At 42.6% G+C, this 25,991-nt stretch overlaps 2 protein-coding genes across 2 annotated transcripts; both read right to left on the bottom strand.

Annotated features, from left to right (window-relative positions):
• Nucleotides 1-180: 180 nt before the first annotated feature.
• LOC108015626 (uncharacterized) lies at nt 181-20,359 on the bottom strand. Its single transcript, XM_065865996.2, has 5 exons — nt 19,830-20,359; nt 3,978-7,705; nt 3,213-3,309; nt 1,244-1,791; nt 181-920 (listed from the first exon to the last, which is right to left on the bottom strand). Exons 2-5 carry the CDS (start codon nt 7,478-7,480, stop codon nt 686-688), a joined length of 4,383 nt encoding a protein of 1,460 aa, XP_065722068.2. The 5' UTR covers nt 7,481-7,705; nt 19,830-20,359; the 3' UTR covers nt 181-685.
• Nucleotides 20,360-21,548: 1,189 nt separating this feature from the next.
• On the bottom strand, nt 21,549-25,988 carry Elp1 (elongator complex protein 1). Its single transcript, XM_065866001.2, has 6 exons — nt 25,373-25,988; nt 24,169-25,312; nt 22,694-24,091; nt 22,406-22,637; nt 21,967-22,337; nt 21,549-21,737 (listed from the first exon to the last, which is right to left on the bottom strand). The coding sequence occupies exons 1-6, from the start codon at nt 25,940-25,942 to the stop codon at nt 21,673-21,675; spliced, it is 3,780 nt and encodes a 1,259-aa protein (XP_065722073.2). The 5' UTR covers nt 25,943-25,988; the 3' UTR covers nt 21,549-21,672.
• Between the last annotated feature and the right edge of the window lie 3 nt (nt 25,989-25,991).

Genomic DNA, 25,991 nt, shown 5'->3' with positions numbered 1-25,991 from the left:
GAGAATTTTCCAACAAGCGCAATTTTGGAAACCGCTCTCGGGGTGGAGATATTTCCAAACGTTTGGGAAGCCTTATGCGAATATCTATAATTAGATCTATCCATTCTAAATATTTTTTGTTGCATGCCAATTGCCGCTCAGTCACCTACACCCCCACAAGTTTAAAACTCAAGATACCACTGCTGAACATATTTTTTCTTGTAATTCACAATAATATGAGTACAGTACAGCTTGGTGTTTGCTTACAAATAACTTACGTACATTAAAGCTCGTTTAAAATAGATACATTCATAGTTTGATTACATGTTTGACTTTCTTAAAATACAATACGGAGAGCTCCAAATATTTCACATTTGTTCCGGATTGTATGGCCCCGGAACTCAAACGCGACAGTGCAAAAAACAAAAATTGACATTATAAATATGCAACAGAATATCAGGAGATATACGAATGTACGATTATATCACAATAATAAAGGAATACATACATTTTAAATGATATTTAAAGCCCGACATATAACGATGCTTAATCAGGTGCCAACATTCAAGCATAATACTAATTTACACTAATATTTCGTATAAAACATAGCTATTATTGTTACTGAGGGTCCCACGGATCAGTGCTGGAAAGGTGATCTCAATCAATCAATCGAAAATTCGGTTTCCACTCGATGGGGGCTTTTTTCTTAGTTGTCGTTGGACAGATTTGTGATCTTGGCCGCATACATGCTGGCCACCTTGTAGATAAATTCATACTGCTCCTTGGTCTGGACCGCGCTGGCCCGTCCCCGCCGCACATAGTAGACCAGCTGGGGGATGTCCACGGATCGCTTGGGCGTCTCCAGACTACGGATGGCCATGTCCGAGGCGATAATGGTACCGGTGCGTCCCGTGCCTGGAGAACAGTGAACGGTTAGCGGTCTGGGGGAGAGACGGAGAAGGGGAGACACAGAACATTAAAAAGCCATGCAAGACACAACTGCTTTGGTATATGGTTTATACTAAATTAGATACAGAATCGATTGGGTAGCTATGAATTACTAACTTTATTTTTAAAACAAAATTTTCTAGGATGAGAGAAGGAGTATCTTTTGAACTTGTAACTATATATGTATTTATATTAGACAGATCCTAATCTTAGTTCCTCAGCTTAGTTAACTTTTTCTAACTATTTTTCTAACTATTCCCAATTCGATTCAGATAACAGATATTTTAATCGCACAATTATTCGTATAAAAACTTACCCCTGTTGGTTTCGAATACCGCTCCTACTGGAAATGTTTCCATTAATCTCCTGGCTGGACGTACTGCCCGCCTCGGCCTTGCTGCCATTCGCATCCATGGAGGTCTCCAGAGTGGCAGACTTCTCGCGCAGCTCATTGGCCTGCTCCAGGCAGTAGGACTTGAGGGATGAGCGCGCCTCCAGCAGCATGGCAATGATGGGCGCCTCTTCGGCGGGAACACCCGCCTCTGGCCATTTGTACCAGTAGTGGGTGAGCTCGCGGCTCTCCTCGCCATCCACTCGCTTGAGTACCAAAGTGGAGATGGCATATCGATCCTTAACCTCGCGATGCTTCAGGGTCACCTGGTAATCGCCATAGCTGCTGTGATTGTCCAGAGTCGCCGATGGGGGCAGATACTCAGCGCACTTCTCAATACCGTTCTCGTTGAGATCCGTTGCCTGGATGATCACGCGAGACTGCTGCTCCCAGATCATCCGCCAGAAATCACTGGTCGTGCTCTCCAGTGGCGCCTGGCAGGCTATGTAGTAATTGGGCGCGTCTCGGGGGCCCTAAAAAGGTAACAAATATATTAATATCTTATCTTTTTAAATTCGATTTCAGAAAGCTGATAAGCAAATAATATTTAAAATAAAAACAGTGACTGATGAGTGCACAGAGCGTTGGCAGAACGTCAGCAGAGCAGTGGCAGAGGATTTTCCTAGCCCGTGGGCCGCCTCCTCTGCTTATGTTGACCTCTGCCGAAATAATCTAAGGCTGTGCTCTTTTTCGGTATAAAAAAAGTATAGCGTGAGTAATGACATAACCATTAATTAAAACTTATTGCGGCTTAACTCTGCCTCAGCCCACACAGAGTGACTTGCGATGAGCTGCTCGCGCCTCTCAGATAAATGACCATAAAATCGCACAACAGACTTCTGCTGGCTAAATCTCGACATGCTCAGTTTGCTTATCGCCAGGTGCAATGCCGATGAACGCTGGAAATGTTTCGCTTCAATGCGTCGCAATGCATCTACATCTACATCCACGTCACGCTTCAATGCAGTTGTTTAAAGTAAGTTTTAGTAAACAACTGAAAACATCCCACTTGATGGACACTTGTCCTGTGCACAGAAAACAAACAGATATTTACCTTTTAATTTACTATAAAAAATTTACGTTTTCAAGAGTCATCATTTTGATAATATACGTTTGACTTGAGCAAAACGTTTAGTATAATACAAATCAGTTTAAAGACCCCGAAATGAAGCCATTATCTCATTTTCAGCTTCGACAATTTTGTTTTCTAGAATTATTATCACAAAACATATAAGTTTTGTCATTTACGATGCTGTTAAAAAGGAGATAAGCACAGTCTTTATACTTTATCTTAAAGATACTATTTTCTAGCTTTGAAATTATATTTTTATCAGCGTTCTGAAAAAATTTTATGGCTTGAACTTGAAAGATCAAGATATGGTGGTGTGTTCCACATAAGAAAACAATTTTGACTAGGTGTTTAATATACCATATCTTATTCCACCTTGTGTATGCAAAACACTTGATTGTTTTCTGAATGATTTTGGGAGGATTAGAGCGTGGCGATGGATCGTGATGTAAGGGCATTCACACTTCGATGATCTTGGCAGACACTTTCCTTTGGCGCAATTATTATTATTTGCTGCTTTTCGCAGAGAAAACAAAGGCGATGGGCCTATTTCACAGTCATGGCCAACGGAGGAGCAGCAGGTGAGTCTCATCGGGCGTGTAATTATTCGGGCGCCATGTTTAATGGCCCTCGAGAGGGTACCCCAAAGATTCCACTTGGAGGGCAGGGCGTCATGCAAGGCTCGCCACATATGCTAACCACTCGCCGAGATGCCTCAGCCCAAGCCACCCACCAACATTTGTGTGAGAAAGTTTTGTTTGTCTAGCTTTTCGGATGATGAGCTGATCCGCCGCCCACTTGGGAGACACCGCCTCGGTTACTTACCCGCACATAATTGGCATTAATGTATTCCGTTTTGTCATCGTCGCCTTGCCGCTGGAGCACCACCCGCGTCTCAGGAAGCGGAATCACGTTGGCGTAGCTGCGGTTCGAGGTCGAGGAGTTGAGTCATCATCGTCGGCGGTGTTGTTATTGGTTCGGTTGGAAAACAAAAAAGCAGGAAGAGATGTTCCAGAGAGATCAGTATTGTAATTGATTCGACAATTTGATGTGAACTCGTGCCGAGAAAGTGAACCCTTAATTACAGTAGATACCGGCAACGAGGAAACGACAAGCCCAAGGAGATACATTAACTGAGTAACCAATAATCACTTTACATAAAGAAAACGTTGAATAATTTACCATTGAACTAGGTGCAATCTAATCAATTCACTTTTTTGTAATCTAATCATTGAGATTTCATAATTGTGACCCAGCCCTTTAATGATTGGAACACACCTACATATGTATATCAGATTGTTAGGCGTACATTTGAATACGTTTGAATACCTTCATCGTTCTAGAAAATTCACATTGAAATAAAATGACATCTTCAAAAGTCCCCAAAAAATATTTAGGTTATGGTTATCTTCATCGTTATAGAAAATATACTTCAAAAACTTGTCCCTTCCTCAATCTACACGGTTCCTATAGAAAATTGATCTGAATATTATATTTTTAACCATCTGATACATTCCCTAGTTGACTATTGTTTGACGGGTATCTACTGCTTTTAGTTTCTTGAAAAAAGAGGTTTCCAATTTTACTCACCGGTTCTTATCTTCACAACCTGGAGGAACCTCATCCGCTCTGGCGATGATCTGTGGGACGTCCCGGAACTCCTCGAAAACATCGGATCGCCGCTCTACAAAACGGGCCAGCTCTCCAGCGGTCAGCAGGTTGTGCCTTAGCGAGGGATCATCGAAGGCGGCATTACCATAGGTCCTCTTGGAGGCCCTCACATCGCGACCCTTCCGTCGCACACTGCCCAACACGGATACATTGTCCAGGGAGTAGGCATCCAAGCTCACCGGACGACACCTTTGGCCATAGGACATTTGCTTCTGGCGCTTGCGCATTAGGTAGAGGAAAGCCACCAAAAGGATGAGGGCCACCACACCAATCACGCTGACTGTGATGGCTATGATCACATTCACATCGGTGCCATTTCCTTGGGCATTGGTCTGCATGTGATCCAGTTCGTTGGGATAGGGGGCCATAAAGGTGGGTTGCTGGGTGGTGGTCTCCGGCAGCATAATGGTGCTACTCGTAGTGTTGACCACCGTGGAGGATTCTACGTACTCCTCTGTGGTTGTGGGTGGTGGTGCAGCTGTGGTGGTTGTTGTGGTGCTGGAGGTGGTGCTATCATCCAGCAGACTTATCACCACCGGTTGCATTGTGGTAGTGGTTAAGGGCCTTTCGGTTGTGGTGGTTGTTGTACTGCTACTGGTTGTGGTTGTTGTTGTTATGGGTGTTGTGGTACTAGGTGTTGTCGTTGTTGTCACCGCCATCGTTGTCTTGGCTAACTGCTCTTCGGTGTCCTGCTCTTCGACCACCTGTTGCCCCTCATGATGGTGCTCCTTCTCCCTTTCGATTTCCTGCCCACCTGTTGCCGCTGTGCTCTCATCCGTTGCAACAGCAACACCTGCTGATGTTGTCGTTGTTGTTTCGGTTACTGGTGCCTCACCTATATTGTTGGTTTCCAGCGAGGATTCGTGTTCTTTGCTCAGCTTACTCAGGTCACTGAGTGGATTGGGTTCCCCTGTCGCTGGGGTGGTTTTCAACGCCACCAGCTCGCTCTCTGTTATGGCCACACTGTTATTGACCGCGTTATCGGTTTTCTCAGCTGTTCTTGGCTCATTCGAATTCACATTCACATTTGCACTTAGACTGTCGACTGTCGTCTTCACTGTCACTGCCTCCAAATTCACTTCATTGCTAATTTGCGCAATTTCCGTTTGCGTGGGTGTTGCTATTGTTGTTGTCGATGTACTTGTTGTACTTGCGATGGTAGTGTTTGGAGTACTTTCAAAGATTATTTCAGGCCGTATCGAAGTGCTCACCTCGGCAGTCAGTCGCACACTAACCGATGTTGCTGTTGGCTCAGCGGTTGCTGTTGCTGGCGGCTCGCTCTCTGGAATTTTGGTTGTGGCAACGATGACGTCGTTACTGCTATCGTCGTCGTTGTTGTTGCTGCTGCTGTTGATGTTGCTGATTTCAGAGGCTTTCATTGCCATTTCAGTTGTACTGTGACTGGGGGTGGTTGCAACACTAGATGTTGCTGATGGTATTGCAGCTGGTGTTGCTGTTGTACCTTCAGATGTTGCTGATGCTTCTGCAATCGTAGTTGCTGCTGATGATGTTGCTGCTGTCTCTGTGCTGGCCTTTGGTATTGCTGCTGTCGTTTCTTCTGTTGTTGCTTCTTGTAAGATTATTTCAGGCGATACAAATTCTACAGATAATGGACCTACTGTTGTGGTGGTTGTTGTTAATAAGGTTTCTGTTGAATTTTGTTGAGATACTTCAGCTGATTCTGATACTGCTGTTATATTCAACAGTTCCGTTTTTGTTAAACCCACCCTCGCTGTTACAGGTGATGTTGCAGGCTGCTCTGTTAATGCCAGAAATGTTGCAGCCTCTGTTGCTGCTTCTTTCTCACTTTGAGCCTCTGTAATAGCCTCTGTTAACTTGGGATTGGTTGTATTATCCAACTTTTTCACCAAAGGAACCTCCAAAAGTTCCGAGCCAACAGTTGTGGTTGTTATATTATGATCCATAGAACTTTTCTCAGTAGTTACTGGCATTGGCCTGGCTGTTGTTACTTCATTTTGTTCCAATCCTGCGGTTATAGAACTTTTTAAAGGACCCTTTTCATCCAAAGCTTCGGTAGTGGCCTGTGTAGCACCCTCAGTGGCATCCAGAGTGGTTCGGACCACAAATTCAGTGCGATTCTCTGGTGCCGATGGCATCATGGCAATGTGCATCCAATCTAGGAGATTCTTCTCCTTGTGCTGCTCTGTTTTATTCAGCGGTATGTCTATATCGTTGGCCAGATCAGTGTGGTTAAGAAGTGGCAAGATGGTTGTGGTCGTTAGAGGTGCTTTGGGAATCGCCTTCATCCCCGCCAGACTCCAAACTTCGGCAGTGTTGGGTAGTGTTAATTGCTGGGCATTTGTGGAGTTTTCGCTGATAAACTTGGCTCGCTTCTCGGGCAGTTGATGGATCTCCGACTGGGAAGTGGACTCCTCAATGGCGTTCTCATGGGAAGCAAAGGATGTGGCTGTGGTTGTCTTGGGAGTAGTTGTGGTTGACGAGGTACGAGCAGGTGCAGTTGTGCTAAGGTGAATGGGTATAGCCCTCAGTTTCATGGGCGTAGCTGCAGCGGGAAATCGGATAGAACCTTCAGTGGTTGACGAATACTGCATGGATCGACCATGATCAGAGGAACGAGTGGAGGATGTGACATTAACCAATCTCTCCGTGGTGCTTGAAACTCCTAGTGTTACAGGTTTCATAGGTAGTTCCTCCACAGTGCTGTTATCCTTTTCTTCTGTCACAGGTTCAGAAGGTTTTTCCTTTGTTTCAGATTGAACTTGTGGTTCTACTTTCGAAAGGGGATCACTAGTTGCCACATCCTTTTGCTCGGTTTTCTCACTTAGCGGAGTATTTTCAGTGGTTGGGCTTAAAATCTGTTTCACTGTTGTTACTTCTCTTACAGGGTCTTCTGTAGATACATGATCTTCGAGATAAGTTGAGTTTTTATGCACCTGAGTGGCAGTTATAATGTTGGAATCTTCTTTAACCGCTTCTGCTGGGGTATCCTTGTTTGTCAGTTCTTTTATGGTAACCGGTTCAGTTTTTTTCTCTAACTGAACTTCACCCTCTTTCAGTTTATGTTGGTCTTCACTTAAAATTCCCTCGATGGTACTGTTGGACTCATTTTGAACCAAACCCTCTGTGGTTTTCTTAAGGTCAAGATTCTCTTTCAGACTTTCCGTTAGGATCTCAGTTTCATTTTGACTCTCAGCCTTAATTACTCCCTTATCTTCCAGTATGTTTTGTGAGTCAATCATATCTGATTCTCCCTTTATTTCAACCAGTTCCCTACCGCTCCCACTTTCCCTGGTCGCTGGAAGAATGTCAGGGTCAGTGGATGTGGAAGCCACCGCCTGCTCCAAACCGGTGGTTTCTCTTTTCGCAATGAAACGTGCCTGCGTTAACATTACGGCCAGGGCGAGCATTAAGCCACCACTGAGCCACCCAACCACACGCATCGTATGTCGCTCCCTCTCGTTCTAAAGCTTTATATCTTTCTCTTTCGTGTGGGGCACCTCTGTGGGTCAAGTTAATTCCACGTTCGACTGGGCCTTAAAATCGTTTTTGTTTTGGTTTCCACCTTTAAGCTTGAGTTATTGTTTGTTTTCTTTTATTTTATTTATTTTTAGCAATTTGCAACGATTTCTGAGAGTTTTGCCTCCATTTTTACCAGGGAAATATACCTGCAAGAGAAGGGAATACAAATTAGTTAGGCGGTTGAATTTCTTGTTAAATATAATTGGTTTTCTATGGGTAAAAATAAATAGCCTGACATTTTTGGATCGCAGTACGTTGAAGTATTCCGTGGAAAGTGACTAACAATTTCCCTTTCTATAAGTGGAGCTCTCCATATACGTAATTAATGTCATTAAGACACGTTCCGCATTCCCCCAAATACAATGAGTAGTACCCTCAAGTTCAAGGCCAAGTGACTCGTTTGGGGAAATTAAATATAACTGAGTTAATGGTAATAAATAGTCTAAGTTCTCAAACTAAAACAACATGTGATTTAAGATATATTTAATGACTATGACGTAGTCCAAAAACTACATACATTGGTATCATATAAGAATAGTGTTTAAAGTTATAATATAGATGATCTTTATTTCCCTATGTACTTCGTATAATACCATAAAGTTTTCTTATTAAATACCTTTAAATAATACCAAATGATTTTCTTAAAAAGGTATGCAAAGAAACTTTAACTTTGTTTCTCAAGTTCAGTTTGTCATTTTCCCACAATAAATAGTGTCAAGGAAGTCTTAAAAGTTCATTGTACCTAGTGGCCAAAAATAGTTCACATCAAAGTGTTTACCATCTCCATCTCCACCCACAGCCATAGCACCAACTTTGAGTTGCAAACCATTCATATAAGCCCAATCGATGTCATGGAACGAAGTGCACGGGGTTCATTCAACCACGGCCTCCACGGCGAACCCATCAAAAGTTGCTCGGGGAGTTGAAGTATTCGAGCTGAACTGCAAACAGAGCCACCCAATAATAACTATGGAGCGGATATACAATAATATCCAGAGAGGGCGCGAGTTTACCAACTTTATTCACCATGGTTATCGGTGGGTTGTTATCTGCCGATCCAAGCGATGTCATGTCAATGGTGCATGCAACCACCTGAAGTCCCCCCTGGAAAAAACCCCTGTCCCCCTTCTGGTTTTTAACCACCTGGGACATTCATAAGCCTACCCCCATGTCAGTCAATTAACACTAAAAGCCCCAGTTCGGTGGTTGCCCGTCATTAATGACGTTACCCTTATGGGGGTGCGATATTCAGGCGTGGCGCCACCCTCTCATATCCCCATTGAAATTTATTTAACCCAGAGTGTTAACCCCTTGAATATTGCTACTTTTTTGTTAAAAAACTTAAAATTCCTTGCTTTATTACCATTCAGCTCCCATTTAACCATGCGCCCGCTGACTAATATCTCAAAATATATATATATTTATGCACCTGTGTACCTTACAGATAAGATTTGCTTGAGCCAGACGGGGACAAAATCACAGCAAGGTATTTTGTAATTTTTTTTTATATTTTTGAATGTCAACGCTGGTGCTGATAAAGAAAACCAGCGGCAAAGGTAAATAGTTATCGGTGATATTGTTCTTGTCACTGGAGGCCAGCGGTGGGTTGTAACTACGACAGACTACGCATAACGATAGCCGCTGGTGGGGGCAATACAATGTTGACTTAAAAATGTATAAAATCATATGACAAAGCAAAAAGAAAAACCATACAATTATCAACATTTTTGAAATACCATATTTATAATTAATAATACAATACGTTTTGTTCCAATCTTCTGAGTTGAAGTGCTTATAGATCAAGTTATAAGTTCATTATAATCCTTAAGTCTGTTAATTCTTGGTGTAGACCTTGAAAAGGCAAATGGTATAGTGGTAAAATATTATAGTAATTAATAATGGAAAATTACGTATTTCAAAACATTTACATTAAAATGATAGATAGATCTACACCAGCTTTACAATTTTCTAAAGCCCAAGAGTATGCAATGCTTGTTGTTTATATTCTAGTACCAAAACCCCACACAGACTGACTAATGGCGCCACTGCTTAGGATCAGGTTTTAAAATTATAATACTTTGTACACTAAGTAAGAACAGAGAAAAGATAGAACCACCTAACTATTGATACAGTGAACCACAGCCGAGGGCAAGGGAGGGTCAGGAAGACCCCCGTCCGCAACCTGAACCCTCCACTTAACCCAAATGAAACCAAAGTATCGGAAAACGTGACTTGATCGGGGAATCGAGTGCATCATGGCATTGGAACCTCTGAACTAAAGGGGGGACACAGGGAACGGAGGAGCAGGTGCATGTATGAGACGTAAACAGAATACGGTAGTATTAGAGAAACGAGCTTGCTGGGGAGTCTACTCATTTCCGCTTCAGCAGCACGCACTCAGGATGAACGAATGGCTCAGAATTCTCAGACTTGGGATCTTCATCCAACTCCAAAACGGAAAATCCAGCGATAACGATCGCAGTGAGGATGATCGCGAGAGAATACTAAACCAGTTTTTGCGGCCCAATAAAGCCCGCTTCGATTTCGATTTGCAATTATGATTTCACTTGCATTGCGATCACGATGGATGTGGAGAATGGCTGACGATCACCTGGTATCTTAATGATCTCGGGTGTAGTTGTTGTTATTGTGGCCAGTGATAATGACAGCCATCTGGGTAGTCATGACTTGAATCTGCGCCGGTGATTGATGGCCAGAAGCTTTGAGCGATTATACTACTGGGGATAGGATCGTTAGCTTAAAGCTGAGAGATTGTTGGGAATTTTTTCAAGTGAGCTGCAGTTGTTATTATCCCAATCATTATACCAAAATTCGGTTAATACAGATGATATTTAAGCTTAGAAAGATTAAATAAGCGGAAGGGTAACATAAAATGTTATGAACTCTAACGAACATGATATAAAGTGCAGATCTAATGTACTTTATGTTCTAGATTATTAGAAATTGGAAATCCTATTGCTAAAATCAAGAAGTGTATAATAGATCATCTGATTCGTGATGAATCACTTAAAGTTAATTTGCTTCGTGGAAGTAGCCCAACTTAACTTGAATTACTCTCTTAATCCAAAGCCACATCTCGTTTAACCCAAATGACAGACTACGCAGACTCCCGTCTCAAATAAGAATTCCAAAGAATGCCAACAGTTAGCTTGGATTATTCCAGAGGCATTTATGTATATAAGCTGCGTTCTTGACATTTCTGCGAAATTCACTGAGGATGGCGATGAAGATGGAGATGTTATCAATAATGAATTGCGAGCGGGGCTTACGCTGCTCCAAAATCAGCCATGTGTGATGGAGAATGCGAGGCGTCGCACGCTCAAACGATAACTGTGGCATTACTGCCATATATCTATACCTATATATATGGTTTGTAATTGGGACTTCTTTTGTTTTGATTTTCTGATGTACCGCTATGTTATATACGTAACTGTTGAGAGAAGTATCCACGGAAGTATCTCATTCGAACGACTCAATCCTCATTATTCTCTATTTACGAACTCCCCATGCGTATCATAGCATCATTATGGGTAGCAGACCTCATTCACTCGTTTCCACTCAAATACGAACTCTAAATATTTGTATTTGTTTCCATTGATGCTGCTGGACGATGACTCATTTGCATGACATTTGCTTATATCATGCTCCATTCTCATTCGCATACGCATTCGAAAACAAATTTCTGTGGATTTGGCGAACATCAGAGACAAAGTTAGGCACACTCTTTGCCTCGAGCTGAACTTTCAACGCAATTATGTTTATAAAAGAAATCGAAACCCGCAATGAAATCGAACTCAATCTCGAAGATCCAAAGCGGTCAACTGCTTTATTGGCTACCACGGATGTGCAAAAGCTTTCGGTACACAGCAAAAAATACATATATTATAATTTACAACAAATACGGAATTTTATCATTTGTATACAATTAAACTAAATGTTTTGATAAGAAAGTTTCTGAAGTACATTGTTGATAACTGATATTTTACTTTCACAAGATAAGAGATCGTGATCAACGTCATTTCTGCTTTTAAGTCAACCTATCTTTATTTATCATCGACTTAATATATTAAGAACGATTCGGGGTAAGCTCAAAAGTGTATTATCTTTAATATATCTTTAACTGCTTTTACTTTTTCAATATTATCATTATTTTTTCTATGTGCACTAAACGATCGCCTTCATCAATTTTGACCTTGCTGGCCGTGCTATTGGCGTTTATTGAACCAGCCAGCTGGGGGCAACAGCAACATGGTCCGTCGAAATGGCCAATGAGTTCAGTCATTAATGCTGCGCATATATATTTGGGAAAAATAGCGATCGCCGGATACTTGAACGTGTATTAATTCCATTTTTATAATACTTTTCCCCAACATATGATAGTCATTTCACAATTTTTAGACTGCCAAATGTTGCCAAAATCAAAACAGATGCTTTTTATTTGGTAAGCATAAAAGCTCAAATATTGTGGAGTGGGTATGTATACCTATAAGGAATTACCTATCAATCAAAGGCACCCCGAAATCTGGAGAAGTGGTTGGAGCCATTTTGATGGGCGCGATAAGGATATTGGCCACGCAATATGCAAGTTAAGTCCCCGTCGTATATGGACAGGCATTTGTCCAGTCATTCTGGGTTGTCTTTGCTTATCTGTATCTGTGCAATTACTCTAATGACGGGCGCATGTGCTCGTACTTGGGCTCAGATACACACATCTATGTCAGCCGCATAATTGCCCCTAATGCAATTGAACAATTAGGCAAGCGCTGCAGCTCAAGCGCAAGCCAAACAACAAATGCAAAATATACCCACAAATGTTTGCACTAAAAGAAATGCGTTTAAAGTAATATAATTTAATAGAAAACTAATCAAATTTGAGGTTTATATCTTTCGCCCATAGTATTTATTGAAACATTGTAGGAAACATTGAATATAGGAACATCGTTTGTAATTTTACAAAGTATTTTAAGTATTTTAAAGATACAAATTACTTTCTAAATATATTTTCAGAAAATGCATGCAATAGGGTTCTTAACTCTCTTACTTATGATCGCTTAATTAAAACGAATATGTATAATATATTGTTATATACTCTTGCTGAAACCTAGAACTATTTTTAATTGACTGAAATCCGAGCTACATTTTCTGTTAGTGTTTTATGCATGGATAGATAGCCATCTAATGTGTCCATATTTCACGTTCCCATTCGGTTGCCTCCCTGCCATGCATTTTGGGTCACCGAGCTCTCTATATAAAAAGCATTCTCCATTATTTGCCAACTACCACCCGTAATTCCCCCGCCATTGTTAGCCAGACATTTGTCAACTTAGTGCGCGACATTAAATCGCCCCAAGTCGCATTTACCTCGAAACTGACAAATTTGCTGGGTTCGCTTTTAATTTGCTCTCCTTTGTTAAGGCAATTGCGATTGGAGCGATAGTGGGTAAGCGGTTTATTAATGTCTCCATTGCCTTAATAAAAATCCAGCAGATCTGGAGCAGGATCTCGTCATATCAATGGTAATGCTGCAATAACTCATTTGTGGAAATTCCATTTCTGAAATGCCCCCTGATCGGTAACTGCCCTTTTGCACGGCCTGGAACGAAACGATTTGAATGTCACGAAAACAATCCAGTCTACAACCAAAACCAAAAACCAAAACCGAACCGAAAAGCGCTCGACAAATTGTAACTGGCACGAGGGCTTCTGTCCAAGCTGGTGACTGGCCGGAGCCAAAAACAAGGTAACTACTCTGCAACATTGTTGCTTTTCATGCTGCCCCGATCCACGAACGTGGCTGTAACGTGTACTAGATTTGGGGCTCGCTTTTCGCTCTTTCTTAACCCCAACAATGACCAAAGTTGGCTTACAATTTAAAATATATTTTTTTGAATTCTCACATAGATGCTCAGGAAACTTATGCTCAGGAAACTAACAGGTATACAATTTGTATAGATCTAATATTTATTTTGTAATTAAATTATTATTAAATAGATAATTTGTTTTGATTTTCCATTCGATTTCATAAATAGAAAAACAACTACCAAGTTTATGAGCCGATTTCTCAATGTCAGGTTAACGTTCTGGTAAGCTAACCTTAACATAAATTTGACATAAAGTTAAATTTTTTTAAAGACGAATTCGATTTTTAATGTGATGTTAATTTTAGGAACGATACATTTTTACACAGAATATTGTCTCTATTTAAGTGATTTAAGTCATACAAAACCTAACATAATATTGAGAAACCCATTTTACCGAAACAGTAATTTAACTTTTTCAACCTTAAACTATACATTTAAAATACAAATGAAAAATGCAAATGCATTGTTATATTCCAACTTCATTTAACCCTACATCGGCTTTGATTAAATGAGTGTACTTTTGAGCTCCCTGGTGCTCAATGGGTTAATTGTGGCTAGGGAGAAGGGCTGTAGGGGGGGCAGGCAGTTGAAGTTACAGCGCAGCCGCAAAGTGAACCGAATTGAGGTTACCCCACCGACAGATGAGCTAACGTTTCACGCATGCCCCGGGTTTTGGAGTTTGGGGTTTCTTTTTGACTGTTGGGTTGTGGGTTGTGGGCCTGGGAATGCACTAGACGTGACTCATGTGGGTTCATTCATTGTTACGTAGGTGCTGTCACTTGGAGAGGGCCAAGAAGAGGGGGTGTTTAAATATGGCCCAAACAATGCAGTTGTTGTTGCAGCAGAGCTAGCTGATTTTGCGCAAGGTAAGCTGCTATTTTCTTTCCCCTCCGCCATTTTACGGCTCAATGGAAGCTAAACGCCAGAAGAAGCGGCAGAAGAAAGCAAAAGTGGGCGCTGTGGAAGCCGTTAAAGCACTTTTACTTTTCGCTCCATCGCGTATCTCCTAGATAGAGATACATTTCCAATTTTCCGCCAGCAGCCCAGAGACAAGTTTTCCCCGGGTGCTAAACGAGTTTCGTACGTTTCGCTAAAGAGTGTTAATAACAGAGAGAGAGAGAGCGCCAGCTGATGTCGCCGGAGAATAATCTGGTGGGCGTTACCTGGTAGATTGAGATGGGTTATATAACCACCAATTCAGAGACTTTCGTTTGGAAGCTACTGAACCCCAGAGAGACAGAGATTTCTCCCACGCTCCCCGATACAATTACACGTTTTTTTTTGGCACTTTTTCTTTTGGTTTAATGTTATTACTTTTCACAAATTAGCCAGACACTTTCCCCAACTCTTTGTCACTGCACAGAAAGAAAATATCCCGAACAAATGATGATTGGCTATGTATTCATTAAAATCAAATTGTGGGTTTATTTTATGATGTTTTGATTACACATTAGTTGATATTTTTTCTATAATAATATAATAAGGTATTACCTATGGGGGATTTCACCTTCTTCTTTTTAGGTCAAAGTTTTTTTGGGGTTTCCTCGTTTGAACACGCGAATCTCCCATTGCCAAGCTGCGTGCTAATTGAAGACAGTGTGCAATATTTATTGCAAACATCCAGGGTTCAAGGTCTGTTGGGATAATTTATTAACACACCTTTGTTAACCAGAAATTCAGACAGGGATTCGAAGGGCAGACAGGAGATTATGGAACCGCTCCAGATGGAAGGGCGTTAACATTCCCATGAATTCGCATCCATAAGTGCGCAATATTATTTGTTGCGTCGTTTGCTAAGTGCTAATTCGATGGTGAAGTCGCTTATAATCGAAACCATATAAATTCATTAGCATTTCATAAAACAAAGTACGTCAAATACGATTGCGCTGCTAACCGGACCCAAGCCCAAAGAATCGGAGAAACAGGTTTTCTTTAGCGAGAACTTGTGTAGCGGAGCACAAAACAAGTAATGCCCAGAAAAACCCCAGAAATCATTTGCTAAATTGCAGCAAAAAAGGTTAAACATTTGTAGTATTTGGTATGCAAAGCAGTTGAATGATTGAAACCCTCTTTGCATACGAAATGCAACCGAAAGATGCCCGAGGCATCCAAATGATGAAATATGGCACTAGCTTTGTGTATCTTTCGGATACGTAAGTAGCGTAAACCAACGGCGAATGCATTGCACCTGCAAACATTTTTCAGGCCCGAATAGTAAACAAAAACAAAAGCCAAGGGGCGGTATTAAGAATGCATAAGGTGGTAGGGCACACACAGGCAAATAACCACATAAATAACACACATATGCTCCCATTTGAGGCAACATCTGTGGTTATGTTATGTGGAGGAAATGCCAAAAGAAGCCCGAAGTCAACTAAATGGCTTTCAAGTTGTATGAAAAGCGGGCGAAACTAGTTCACAGGCTGCCTTGAGCTACTCTATAAATTGCCAACATTTACGAGTGACAGGGTCTGATCAGAAGAAATATAGTGGGTTATTTATCATGCTCTTTATAAGGTGTGTTTATTGAACAACAGATACTTTCAATTTTTTTAGCTTTAACAGAGATAAAAAATTATCAAATATATAACAATAGTTAATGGAATTTCAACAGACCCTCTTTATTTAGTGACCACTGTAATACCTACCACAAGGTTGACTTCCTGCTCGCCTGACCCAAGTGAAGATGTAACTGGCGAACTGCTCTTAATTCAATTAAGTTCAATCAGTGCCCAAGTGTTTGGCGATTGTTCACCCGACAAGTGTCTAGAATTGAATTAATATTACAATAGCAATACTAAAAGAGAGAACACTAAAAACTATATATAGCAATTGGTCCAGAGAGGAAACCAGCTGATAAAAAGCCCAAACATATTCTAGAGATGCCACAAAAGTTGAGACCTGGTTCATTGACATGAAGTCTACCTGTCAACAAAACAATTAAAGTTTTAATTTAATTAAGCCGGCTCAAGTCGGAAGAGTGGGTGAAAAGTGAAGAATAATGCCAAGAGTCAAAGACTTTTCAGTTGAGTAACTCAATTCGACGCCCACAGCAGGGAATCGAGTCTATAAACGTATATTGGTCCTAACTAATGTAATTTATTATGTTTGTTGTGGAAACTGTGAGTGTTTTCCATTCTCCGATTGCCAGAACGAGTTTCCAAGGTGGGTCCAAAAATAAAACCGCACAAATCGAAACAAAACTGTTGGCCCCAAAAGCGAGATAAACGTGGAAACAATGGAAGAAAACCGAAAAAAAACAAAGCAGAATGGAGAACCCGACAGTACTAAATGCGAATGCTAAAGACAAAGCTCATAGGTCAGGTCTTTGAGTTTACAGGGCAAGTTGTTTTTCGTATTCTCTATGTTTTGCTCGATGAAATTGCGGAAGACGGAAGAGGAGGTGGTTCATGGACGGTTGAGGGGTTGGGATCCATATGTGTGTTACCCACTGAACTGCAGTTTTGCCTTAATGACAGATTTTGAGTCATCAAGGTGTGTAATTACCACTCGACAAGAAGTGAGATGCATTGGGGACAAGAGCGAGAAAGTGGAGCGAGAACCTCAGTGGATGGTCAGATCTGAGATGTCTTATGTGGACTTAAGCTCCTCAGTTCCTCTGTTTTTTTTACTTATTCGACAGAGTTCTTATAAACATTATTCGCATACAGATCAAACACTTTTTTCTCGCCTTAATCTATAATTAATTTCAAGAATTTCAAAACTGGCACGATCATAAAAGGAAATGGTTCTATAAATAAGCTGTCCGATTCAATAAGTTTTTTTATGTAGGAAATTCCCTGAACATGAGTTGTTCGCATTATTAACTTTCATATTTTTCCATTCACCATTTGTAGAGTAGATATTTTCATCAATGATGATCGAAGCATCTTAACATATTTATAAGGTGATAAGAGCGGGATCGGATCTCAGAGGTACGTGCCAGCAATGCACGACAAGAGGATTTCCCCCGGCAATCGGAATTCGCTTCGTTTTCCAAGATTTTCATTATCGCAATGTCGGCATAACTATGCACTGGGTGCCAAGTAACTCTATTCTCTATTCTCAACTGCTATCCCGCCGAAGACAAGCAGGCACGTCTCGAAGCTGGCTCCGAACGTGACTCATAGAGCGATCTCCACTGGCTTTGGTTATGGCTCTCTTTCTTTCCGTCTTTGTCGAAGACCTCAAGACCTTCGCTATCAGCTCGGGCCAGGCCAAGCCAATCCAATAGGGCACCGGCAGGAGACCGGTTTCCTCCATTCTTGCCAACCACATTCCATGGAAGTTACACAGAAAACAAAACTATGAATTAAAATTCTATTGATATATATTATAATATTATTATATTAATATATTTATTGTCTTTGCTATTACTTATAACATCATCTATTACGGAAATAATTCTTTGAAAATCCCTTGGTATACCTCACATCGTATCCCCCATATTGTTATTAATCCCATGTTATGTTCATCTGGCAACTGAATAAGCTCGAAATGTTGGAAACTATATGATTAATTATAGTAATATTTTTCTCTGTGCACTTTATGCACTGCCCCTCCTTCGTTTCAAAATCACTTATGTTTCGTCATCCTCGTCAAGTCGACTCATTTGGCATTCAAAACGCTTCTTTATTAGCCCAGGCCCATTACCCTGCGATTTATGCTGCCCGTTCGCACATGCATAATGCATTCAAAACGTCTTTGCCATCGCATTTGTTCTGCGGTTGCAACTTGCAAGCTGCCATCTGCAATCTGTAGTTGCCACTATTGTTGGCTAACTAACCTCTAATTAAATTGCTGTCTGTGGCCTTCGTCCGCAGCTTTCGATGGTGAATGAGATGGGATTGGGATTGTTCTAAAGCGGCTTGAATGGATCGCTTAGTTTTGAGGTCCCTGGTTAACGCATCGCTGGAGTTTGCTGCAGATATGCAGGTGGCGAGAAGATTGAAACCTGAGTTTCTTGGCAGTTATGCCATTGGCATTGAAACGGGCCGTTTCAAAGTGCTGTTTTTTACGGCCAAACTGCAGGGGCGAACGTGCTAAATTAATTTTTTTCAGCTCTACAAAATGTTAAGTAACAAAAAACGTTTTTTATATTTCCATTTACCTAATGACGGGCTGTTATAATAACACTTTTAATAATTACCATTTAGGTCTGACTTAAATAAAAAATAATTGAAAGCCTTTGATTGATGCAAGTCAAAATAATCTCAGAAGATTTAGTAGCCTTTAAAAAAATCTATCTACATTCAGCTCTGCAGTTTAAAACTTTAGACGACTGAAAGATTGTTAAATTTATTGCTCAGTCCTATTTTTATTCCATTTCTATAATCGCTTCAGTTTAAAATACATTACAAATACAAAGTAAATTACAAAAATATGGCTCTACAAAACTGTTAAATAAATTTAAAAATTCCATATTAAATGAGTTGTGTACTTCAGAAACAGATTTCGTCGACTTCACCGTCAAATTAAAAATGGTATATTGTTTAACCTAATGCCTCAAGTGAAAACCGTAAATTAAATTTTTCATTTTTCCTGTTTAACGATTGGGAAACATTTGTTCGCGAAATGTTCCACGTTTCACAGTGGACAAATATTATGGCATATTTAATACAAATAATTGCCAGCATTTCCACATGTGCGAAAATTAAGTAAGTGCGCACAAAAACCAAATATGATTATAACAATAGCGTAATTAAATAAAAAACAGCAGAAAATCAGAAGTAGAAAAACAAAGTACAACAAAGCTGCTACAGCAAAAAGAACAACAACAACAACTACTACCGAAATAGCAACAACCACAAGGATCGAATGATGTTGAAAGTCGTTTTGCGGGTTTGACCACTGAGCTGAGCTCTCCACTCTCAGCGGAAAGTGCACAGAAAAAATAGATATTGACATTTGACATATTATATCATAAATTAGAATATTTTTTTTTAATATGATGATTAAACATTGGACTATATAAGCACCCGTTTTACACTGATCCGTGACTAGTTCTAACATTTTTGAACAAAAACATAGTATGATAATGGATAAAAATGATTATAATTTATTGAAAAAAATTGTTTGCCAATTAAGTGTCATTTAAAAACTAATGTTAATAAAGTTATTTCACATATAAACCAAAGTCTAAAGATGTCTTAAGTGAAGAGCATCTGCCTTTGACAAGAACAGACCATGTTCAATTCCCACCACTGTCTAAAAAAATTAAATTTTTTCATTATATTAGGCATTGCTTTAAAATTAAAGACCAATCAAATCCAAATTCTAATATCAGGGTCAAAATAATATGTTTAGTTATTATTTTCAAATTGATCTCTACTTTTCTTTCTGTGTAAAGAGCGGAAAGAGAGAGAAAAAGAGACTAAGCTAGACTTACCAAAATGTTTATATTTTATATATAGACTTCTCGGCGGCTCCAATTGTAAATTGACTATTTCAGCACTTCGCTAATGGCTCATTGTTGTTCCAAAAACAAAAAACAAACACATGTAGATATATTTTTCCAGACTTTTGGCTTTAGGCCTTCCGTGTTGACAACAATAACAAAGACCGCACTTTTCTCTTGCACTCTAAACCGTTGAGCGATTTCTATGGCTTGCCATTAAAGCGCGATTAATTGCATTTTCAATTTCCATATTTCACTCACACACACACACACAGTCACAGTTTCCCCTTTCGTTTTCCTCTGCCCACACGCTTTTTGTTGATTTTGCCTGCTTGCGGTTTCTGTTTGTCTCCCCTCGCACTCACTCGATTTCCGCACAATAGAACAGACAAAATTGTGTTAACAATATTTTTTCGTGTGTGTTTGTTTACTCGAAAAAACGGTACGCGAAAAGAGCGCCAGCATCCAGCAGCGCACACGTCCGACTCGCTTGGCGGTTTTTTGTTTAATAATTTCGAGCTGTTCTCCCCACTGTGGTGGAGCGCCGCTCGCCGCTCGCCGCTACTGGCGAACCGAACCGCGACGAATTCAAATAGAAGTCGCGGCGAAACGAATGGTGAATAAAGAGAAACTCACCATACTCAGTTGCAGCCATGCTGCGCATGTCCAGTAGAGACTTTCGTTAACAGCGCCTTAACAGAGAAGTGCGATTTCAATATATGGTTATGTGGGCGGTAGACAGATTTAGGCGCTGTGGGCGTTAGAGTGGGCGTGGCAAATTTTTTGGACCAATCGATAGGTATTTATGAGAACATTACATTTCAGTTAAAATTTTTATTCTAGCATCAAAACTGTAGGAGCCACAGTTTTGGGCGGTTTGTGGGCGTTAGAGTGGGCGTGGCACTGTACTGAAACAAACTTGCGCTGCGTAAGAAGCTCAGGAATCTGCACGCCAAATCTCAATAGCCTAGCTCTCATAGTTTCCGAGATCTCAGCGTTCATCCGGACAGACAGACGGACATGGCTAGATCGACTCGGCTAGTGATCCTGATCAAGAATATATATACTTTATGGGGTCGGAAACGCTTCCTTCTGCCTGTTACATACTTTCCGACGAATCTAGTATACTTTTTTACTCTACGAGTAACGGGTATAATAAGACCCATCCAATCCAAATTGGCATTCTAAAATATTGGAAAAATGTTTTGATGGCCAGTGATTTTTTAACAAATCGCGTTACCATGAATGACGACCACTTCTTAAAAATATAAATTAGTCATGATTAATGTTTAAAATTAGAGTAAACTATAAATATTCCAATTTAAACATCAAGGCATTAATCTTAACTAAGAACGATTTGGACCCAATGTTCTCATCACATCTACCTGGCAACAATGGGCGCCCACAACAAATCCCGGACAGTTGAAACCGGTTTCAACCGTCTACGGTTTTTCTTTGGCAAACAAATCGCTTGACTGCAACGGCAACAGGAAGTTATCAGGAAATATGTTTTCCTTCATGAAATACGAATATAAAGGGCGTAGCTCAGTGTAAATGATAAGTAAAAGCCGACGCCCCCTAATACAAGTGATAGCTTTAAATCAAACACGAATTGGGTAGATGAACCGCCCACTTTTACCAGCTGTCAGACACTGGACTGGCACTGATCTACCCACTGCGCTCCGTTTTGTTTAATCTCGATACATTCAATTTGCATTTCAATGCTACATTTATTTCCAGAGCAGTGAAAGTAAACAGATGGATGGATGAGGCGATTACAGATCGGAGGAGGATGAGAGCTGCACGCAAATCCAATGATCCATCCGATGATGACTTACTGGAGGATCTCGTGCTGCCAGTCCATCAGATTCAGTTGCGGCTTGAAGCGCTTCAGAGGACCTGAAAAATAAAATATTCAAATTAAAGTAAATCAAGTCGAAAAGCGAGAGATTTCAAGTCTACAGGAATTTGATTAATGTATAGTAAATAAAAAAAATATGAAAGATGTTTAAACTCTGCAGGGTTACTATTAATATTGAAATAATAAAATGAGTAAAGCCAAGCCAATTTGAAAGTAAAAGTGGAACGATTCCAAGAAAATTAAATCAAATTAGCATGTAACACCCACTTATCAAAGCATATCGCTGCTCCTTCTGCAGCGCTAGATAGTCAACGTTGGGTCCCGTGAGGTGCTGCGCCATCGATCCACTGCCCACTAGCTCAGGCGTCCAGATCTCGTCCAGCGCCGCCTCCACCGCCTGCAGCAGAGTCTTGAATTCACGCTGCAGTGCCGCCGCCAGGGGATCCGCATCCGCCGCGCTGGCGAGCTGTAGCAACGCTTTGCATGTATCACGCACAGACAGCTGATGCTGGGCTATCTTCGTGACGTGGTTGTGCAGCGCATCGATGAGCGCGATGTCTTCGAAGGGGTTGCCCGGCTTCAGGCTGAGCAGCTTGCGTTCGTGCTTGCGTCGGTTTTTGCTTGAGCGGAATGTCTTGCTGGAAAGGAGGAACACAGTGGAAAAGTGAAACTCTGGCCTGGTGCAGTGAAGCATCCCTTGGATTACCCGGTGCCTCGTGAGGTGCCGCTGTATCGCGAGGAGTGCAGGCTGGTGGTGTCCGACAGCAGGTCCACCTCTTCCAGATCCACATCCGCATCGTTATCCCCCTCGCCGTATTTGGCCTGTCGCTGGCGGATGTCCAACAAGCGCTGCTTGTAGTCCAGGAAGAGCTGCAGATCGGCGTGCAGGGAGTTTTGCAATTGAGCAGCATAGGCCAGCAAGGCGGGAGCGATTTTCTCTGCAAAAAGAAAAGTAGTTAATATTTGAATCAAATTAATCATACGATAGACTCACCCAGGGCATCACCCTCTTCCAGGCCTGCCTCGTAAATGGCTCTACTGTAGAGATGACCATCCAGCAGTACTTCCAACTGCCGCTCACGATCCCCGCCGTGCTCCTTTACCAGCTCATAAGCCTCCATGTGGCGGCCCTGCTGTTGCAGCGGTCCAACCAACGACTGGGCCACCTGATCCAGAGGTTCACCCAGTTTTTTGGTCAGCACCAGTACACGTTGCCAGTCGAGAGTGTGCTTGGCGCTGCGCAATGCCTGTTGCAACTGACCGCCACGCTCATACATGAGACTGGCGTTATCCAGCTTGGCATTGGCTCTAAGATGATCTGCATAGGCCACGCAGATGCTCTTGTGAAACTCAAGGTGATCCCGATAGCAGGCCAAGCCAGCTGTGTACAGGTTATGCTTCTTGATAAACTCCAGTGCCTCCTCGTAATGCTCCTCTCCACAAGCAGCAAGATGTGTCAAGGCCGAGGCGTACTTTTTAAGATGATCATCGATCCGGAACTTGCGATATTCCGTGGGCAAAGTCTTCAGTTCGTTAAGATAGGGTAGGAACTCCTTGGGATCCTTCTGCGACTTTTGGGCCACGAACAGTACGAGTCCAAAGTCGTAGGTGCCCAGGGCGACGTTATACAGATCGTTGACGTCCACCAAATATAGAAGATATTTCAGCAGCTGATCTGCCAGAGTCGCATCTGCCTGCTTCTCCCGCCAAATCAACTGGAGAGCCTGTTCCAAGCGGCCCAACTTCACATAGGCAGTGATAACAGGCAGCCGGAAGCGCTCCACATCCTCCGGACGAGTGGCCTGATCCATGCGCTGTCCCAGCAGTCGGCACACGTACTCCACCTTTTGCTCCACTCTATAGTCCGAGGGATAAGTCTGCTTGCCTGCCTCATAGTTGCTCGAGTACATGCCCTTGGCGAAATCTTCGTTTTGCAACTCACTAAGGAACAGGCAGAGCCACTGACTTTGCTTGATCTCGCGCAGGAAGACGTCGACATTAGCCACGAACTGCTCCACATTGTGGTCGCAGATGATGTTAAGGTTGATGCGTTGCTTGCGCAGCATCTGCATGGCCGCCTGGTATTGCTTCCTTCCGAGCAGAGCGCCCACCAACTCCAGGACGAGTACACGCGGGCAAATGGCCTCCAGGTTGCCGCGCGGAAGCTGCAGCACGACACGGGCCTCACTGGCCACTGCCGTCACCAGCTTGCCCCCGCGTTCGATGTTCCTGCTTGCCACCTGGCGACGATCCTTGAGGCGAACGAAGTGCATCGCGTTCAGCTGGGTGTAAGCCAGATAGTTGCCCACCACGCAGAAGGAAGTGACGTCCTCAGCAATGCGATGGCCGTCCATATGGAGGAGTTGCTGATTGCGAAGGGTGATGAGACCACCTAAGGAAGAACCCGTTATATATTAGAAATCTATTACCAGTTTCATTGATGATAAACACGATTGGAGTTTTAAATACCTGTGGAGTCGCTAATGATGGTGAACCACTCGATCTGGTCAGCCGGCTGGGACAACTGCACATGAGTTCGCTCCACCTTGAGTGTGTTGTCAGACTTAAGGGACACCTCGTAGGTATGACCATTATTCACTGTTTGCACGTAAAACTGATCCATGGCGTTGGCTCCAATAGTTACGGCGTTGACCAACCCATTGATCCGCAGGGAACTCTGGACCCGGTAGCAAGGCTCGCCTTGCTCGTTGACCTCATCCTCGTCGGCCTCTTTGTTCAGCAGTAGAAGGCGTGTGGATCCTCCTGAGCTGTGCGTGGCCAGTAGGTAATCACACGAAAAGTAGGTGAGATTGGCTAGTGTCAAACGGGAAAGCTCTGCATCCGGCATAAGAAGGCTGGACTGTGGTTCGTGTCCGCCCAACTGTTGCATTGGTTCGTAGGAGTACATACGACGATCGCAGGTGTACACACACAAGCTGGTCTCGAACCAGGTAAAGGCGTTGATGTAGTTGTCCAGTTGAAGAAATTTCTGACACATGGGAGGTGGCACTACGGCCCTGGCGAAATCTGTGAGCAGCAGCCGCTTGCCATCGATGACGCCCACGACACCACTACGCTCGTAACGATCCACGGCAAAGGCCCAGCTGTAGATCAACCTTTTTCCGCTTTCCTTGAGAATGTGCAGAGTGTGTTCGACTCCTATACGCGTGTCCCAGTGGAGCAGTGCCATAGGATCCACTTGGTCAAAAATCAACACCTGTTTGAGGTACCAGTGATAGTTGCCTATAGTATACAGATATACACGCTGCTCATCCTTGGTCGTTGTCCTAATGGCCAGTATGTCGGAATCCTCGCTCCAACACAACTGCACCACCGGTTCCTCCTGAATATCGAAGGGAAGCACTAGCTCGCGATGCCTTAAGCCATTCTTCTCGAAGAGAGCAATGGTGGACTTGTTGGGGAAATGCTGAGGCACTGCAATCCAATTGCCTGCTGGTCGCCAGGCCACCACCTCCTTAAGATTGGCACTCTTTTCGGCTGTGTGATGGAGTTTTCCCTCGCAGTCGTATACCTTAAAAGTGCGACCCAGCTGGGCAGCCACATAAGACACAACAAAAAAGGCTCCATCGCCGCGCCAGGAAATGTTTACATCCTGTGGAGAATTGGGAAAGTTTACGTATTGTTCTAGAACAATTTCAGAGGTTAATCAAACCTGATTAAGCTCCTCGCTGTCCTGGTTGTCTGTGGAATCACCTCCCGTCTGCCTAGCGGCCTGCTTTCCTTCAGTTCCGTGGAACTGCGTCTCCTTCTTTCCCCAGCCCACGTTGACAAACTGCTGATCCGGCGCCAGCTCTGCGTCCAGTGGCTCCTCTGCGATCACGTCAAATGTGCTGGTCATCAGCACCACATTGTGGGTGCGAGTGACAAAGGCCACTACTTCCTGATTGGGCGACCACGACATGCACTCGATGCCCACATCGCAGTAGGTTCCCTCGCCCTTGGTGGCACCCGTCTGGGGATCAACCAGGAGCACTTCGCCTGCCCCACTGGCCACGCAGATCGCATTGTCCAGCTGCAGGAACTCCACAGCCACAATGTCCGGCAAATCGGCAATGACTTTTGATCGCACATTTCCAGACTCCTGAACGGCGAATATCTTGTCGTCGGCCACCACGAAGGCTGTGTCCGCGGTGTCGCCGTTCAGTTCCGGCTGCAGGAGCAGCTGGCGGGGATGAGCCACTGCATCCAGCTCCTTGCAATATTTCAGCTTCAGATTGCGCATATTTCGGAAATATTGCACGTGTGGAACAGGGTGACCACTGTAGATTCTG

This window comes from Drosophila suzukii, chromosome 3, assembly GCF_043229965.1.
Source record: "Drosophila suzukii chromosome 3, CBGP_Dsuzu_IsoJpt1.0, whole genome shotgun sequence".
Taxonomy (NCBI): Eukaryota; Metazoa; Arthropoda; class Insecta; order Diptera; family Drosophilidae; genus Drosophila; species Drosophila suzukii.
Note: the sequence above shows the minus strand (reverse complement) of the source record. Positions and strands in the feature narration are given on the sequence as shown.

What these genes read in the sequence shown, in the direction of transcription:
- LOC108015626 (XM_065865996.2), bottom strand. Translation starts at nt 7,480, where the DNA reads ATGCGTGTGGTTGGGTGGCTCAGTGGTGGCTTAATGCTCGCCCTGGCC. An exon ending in GGTTGTGAAGATAAGAACCG is followed by an intron (nt 3,310 to 3,977) that starts GTGAGTAAAATT and finishes CTCGAACCGCAG; the next exon opens with CTACGCCAACGTGATTCCGC. An exon ending in TTAATGCCAATTATGTGCGG is followed by an intron (nt 1,792 to 3,212) that starts GTAAGTAACCGA and finishes TTACCTTTTTAG; the next exon opens with GGCCCCCGAGACGCGCCCAA.
- Elp1 (XM_065866001.2), bottom strand. Translation starts at nt 25,942, where the DNA reads ATGCGCAATCTGAAGCTGAAATATTGCAAGGAGCTGGATGCAGTGGCT. An exon ending in GGAAGAGGGTGATGCCCTGG is followed by an intron (nt 22,638 to 22,693) that starts GTGAGTCTATCG and finishes TTCTTTTTGCAG; the next exon opens with AGAAAATCGCTCCCGCCTTG. An exon ending in GGCACCTCACGAGGCACCGG is followed by an intron (nt 22,338 to 22,405) that starts GTAATCCAAGGG and finishes CCTCCTTTCCAG; the next exon opens with CAAGACATTCCGCTCAAGCA.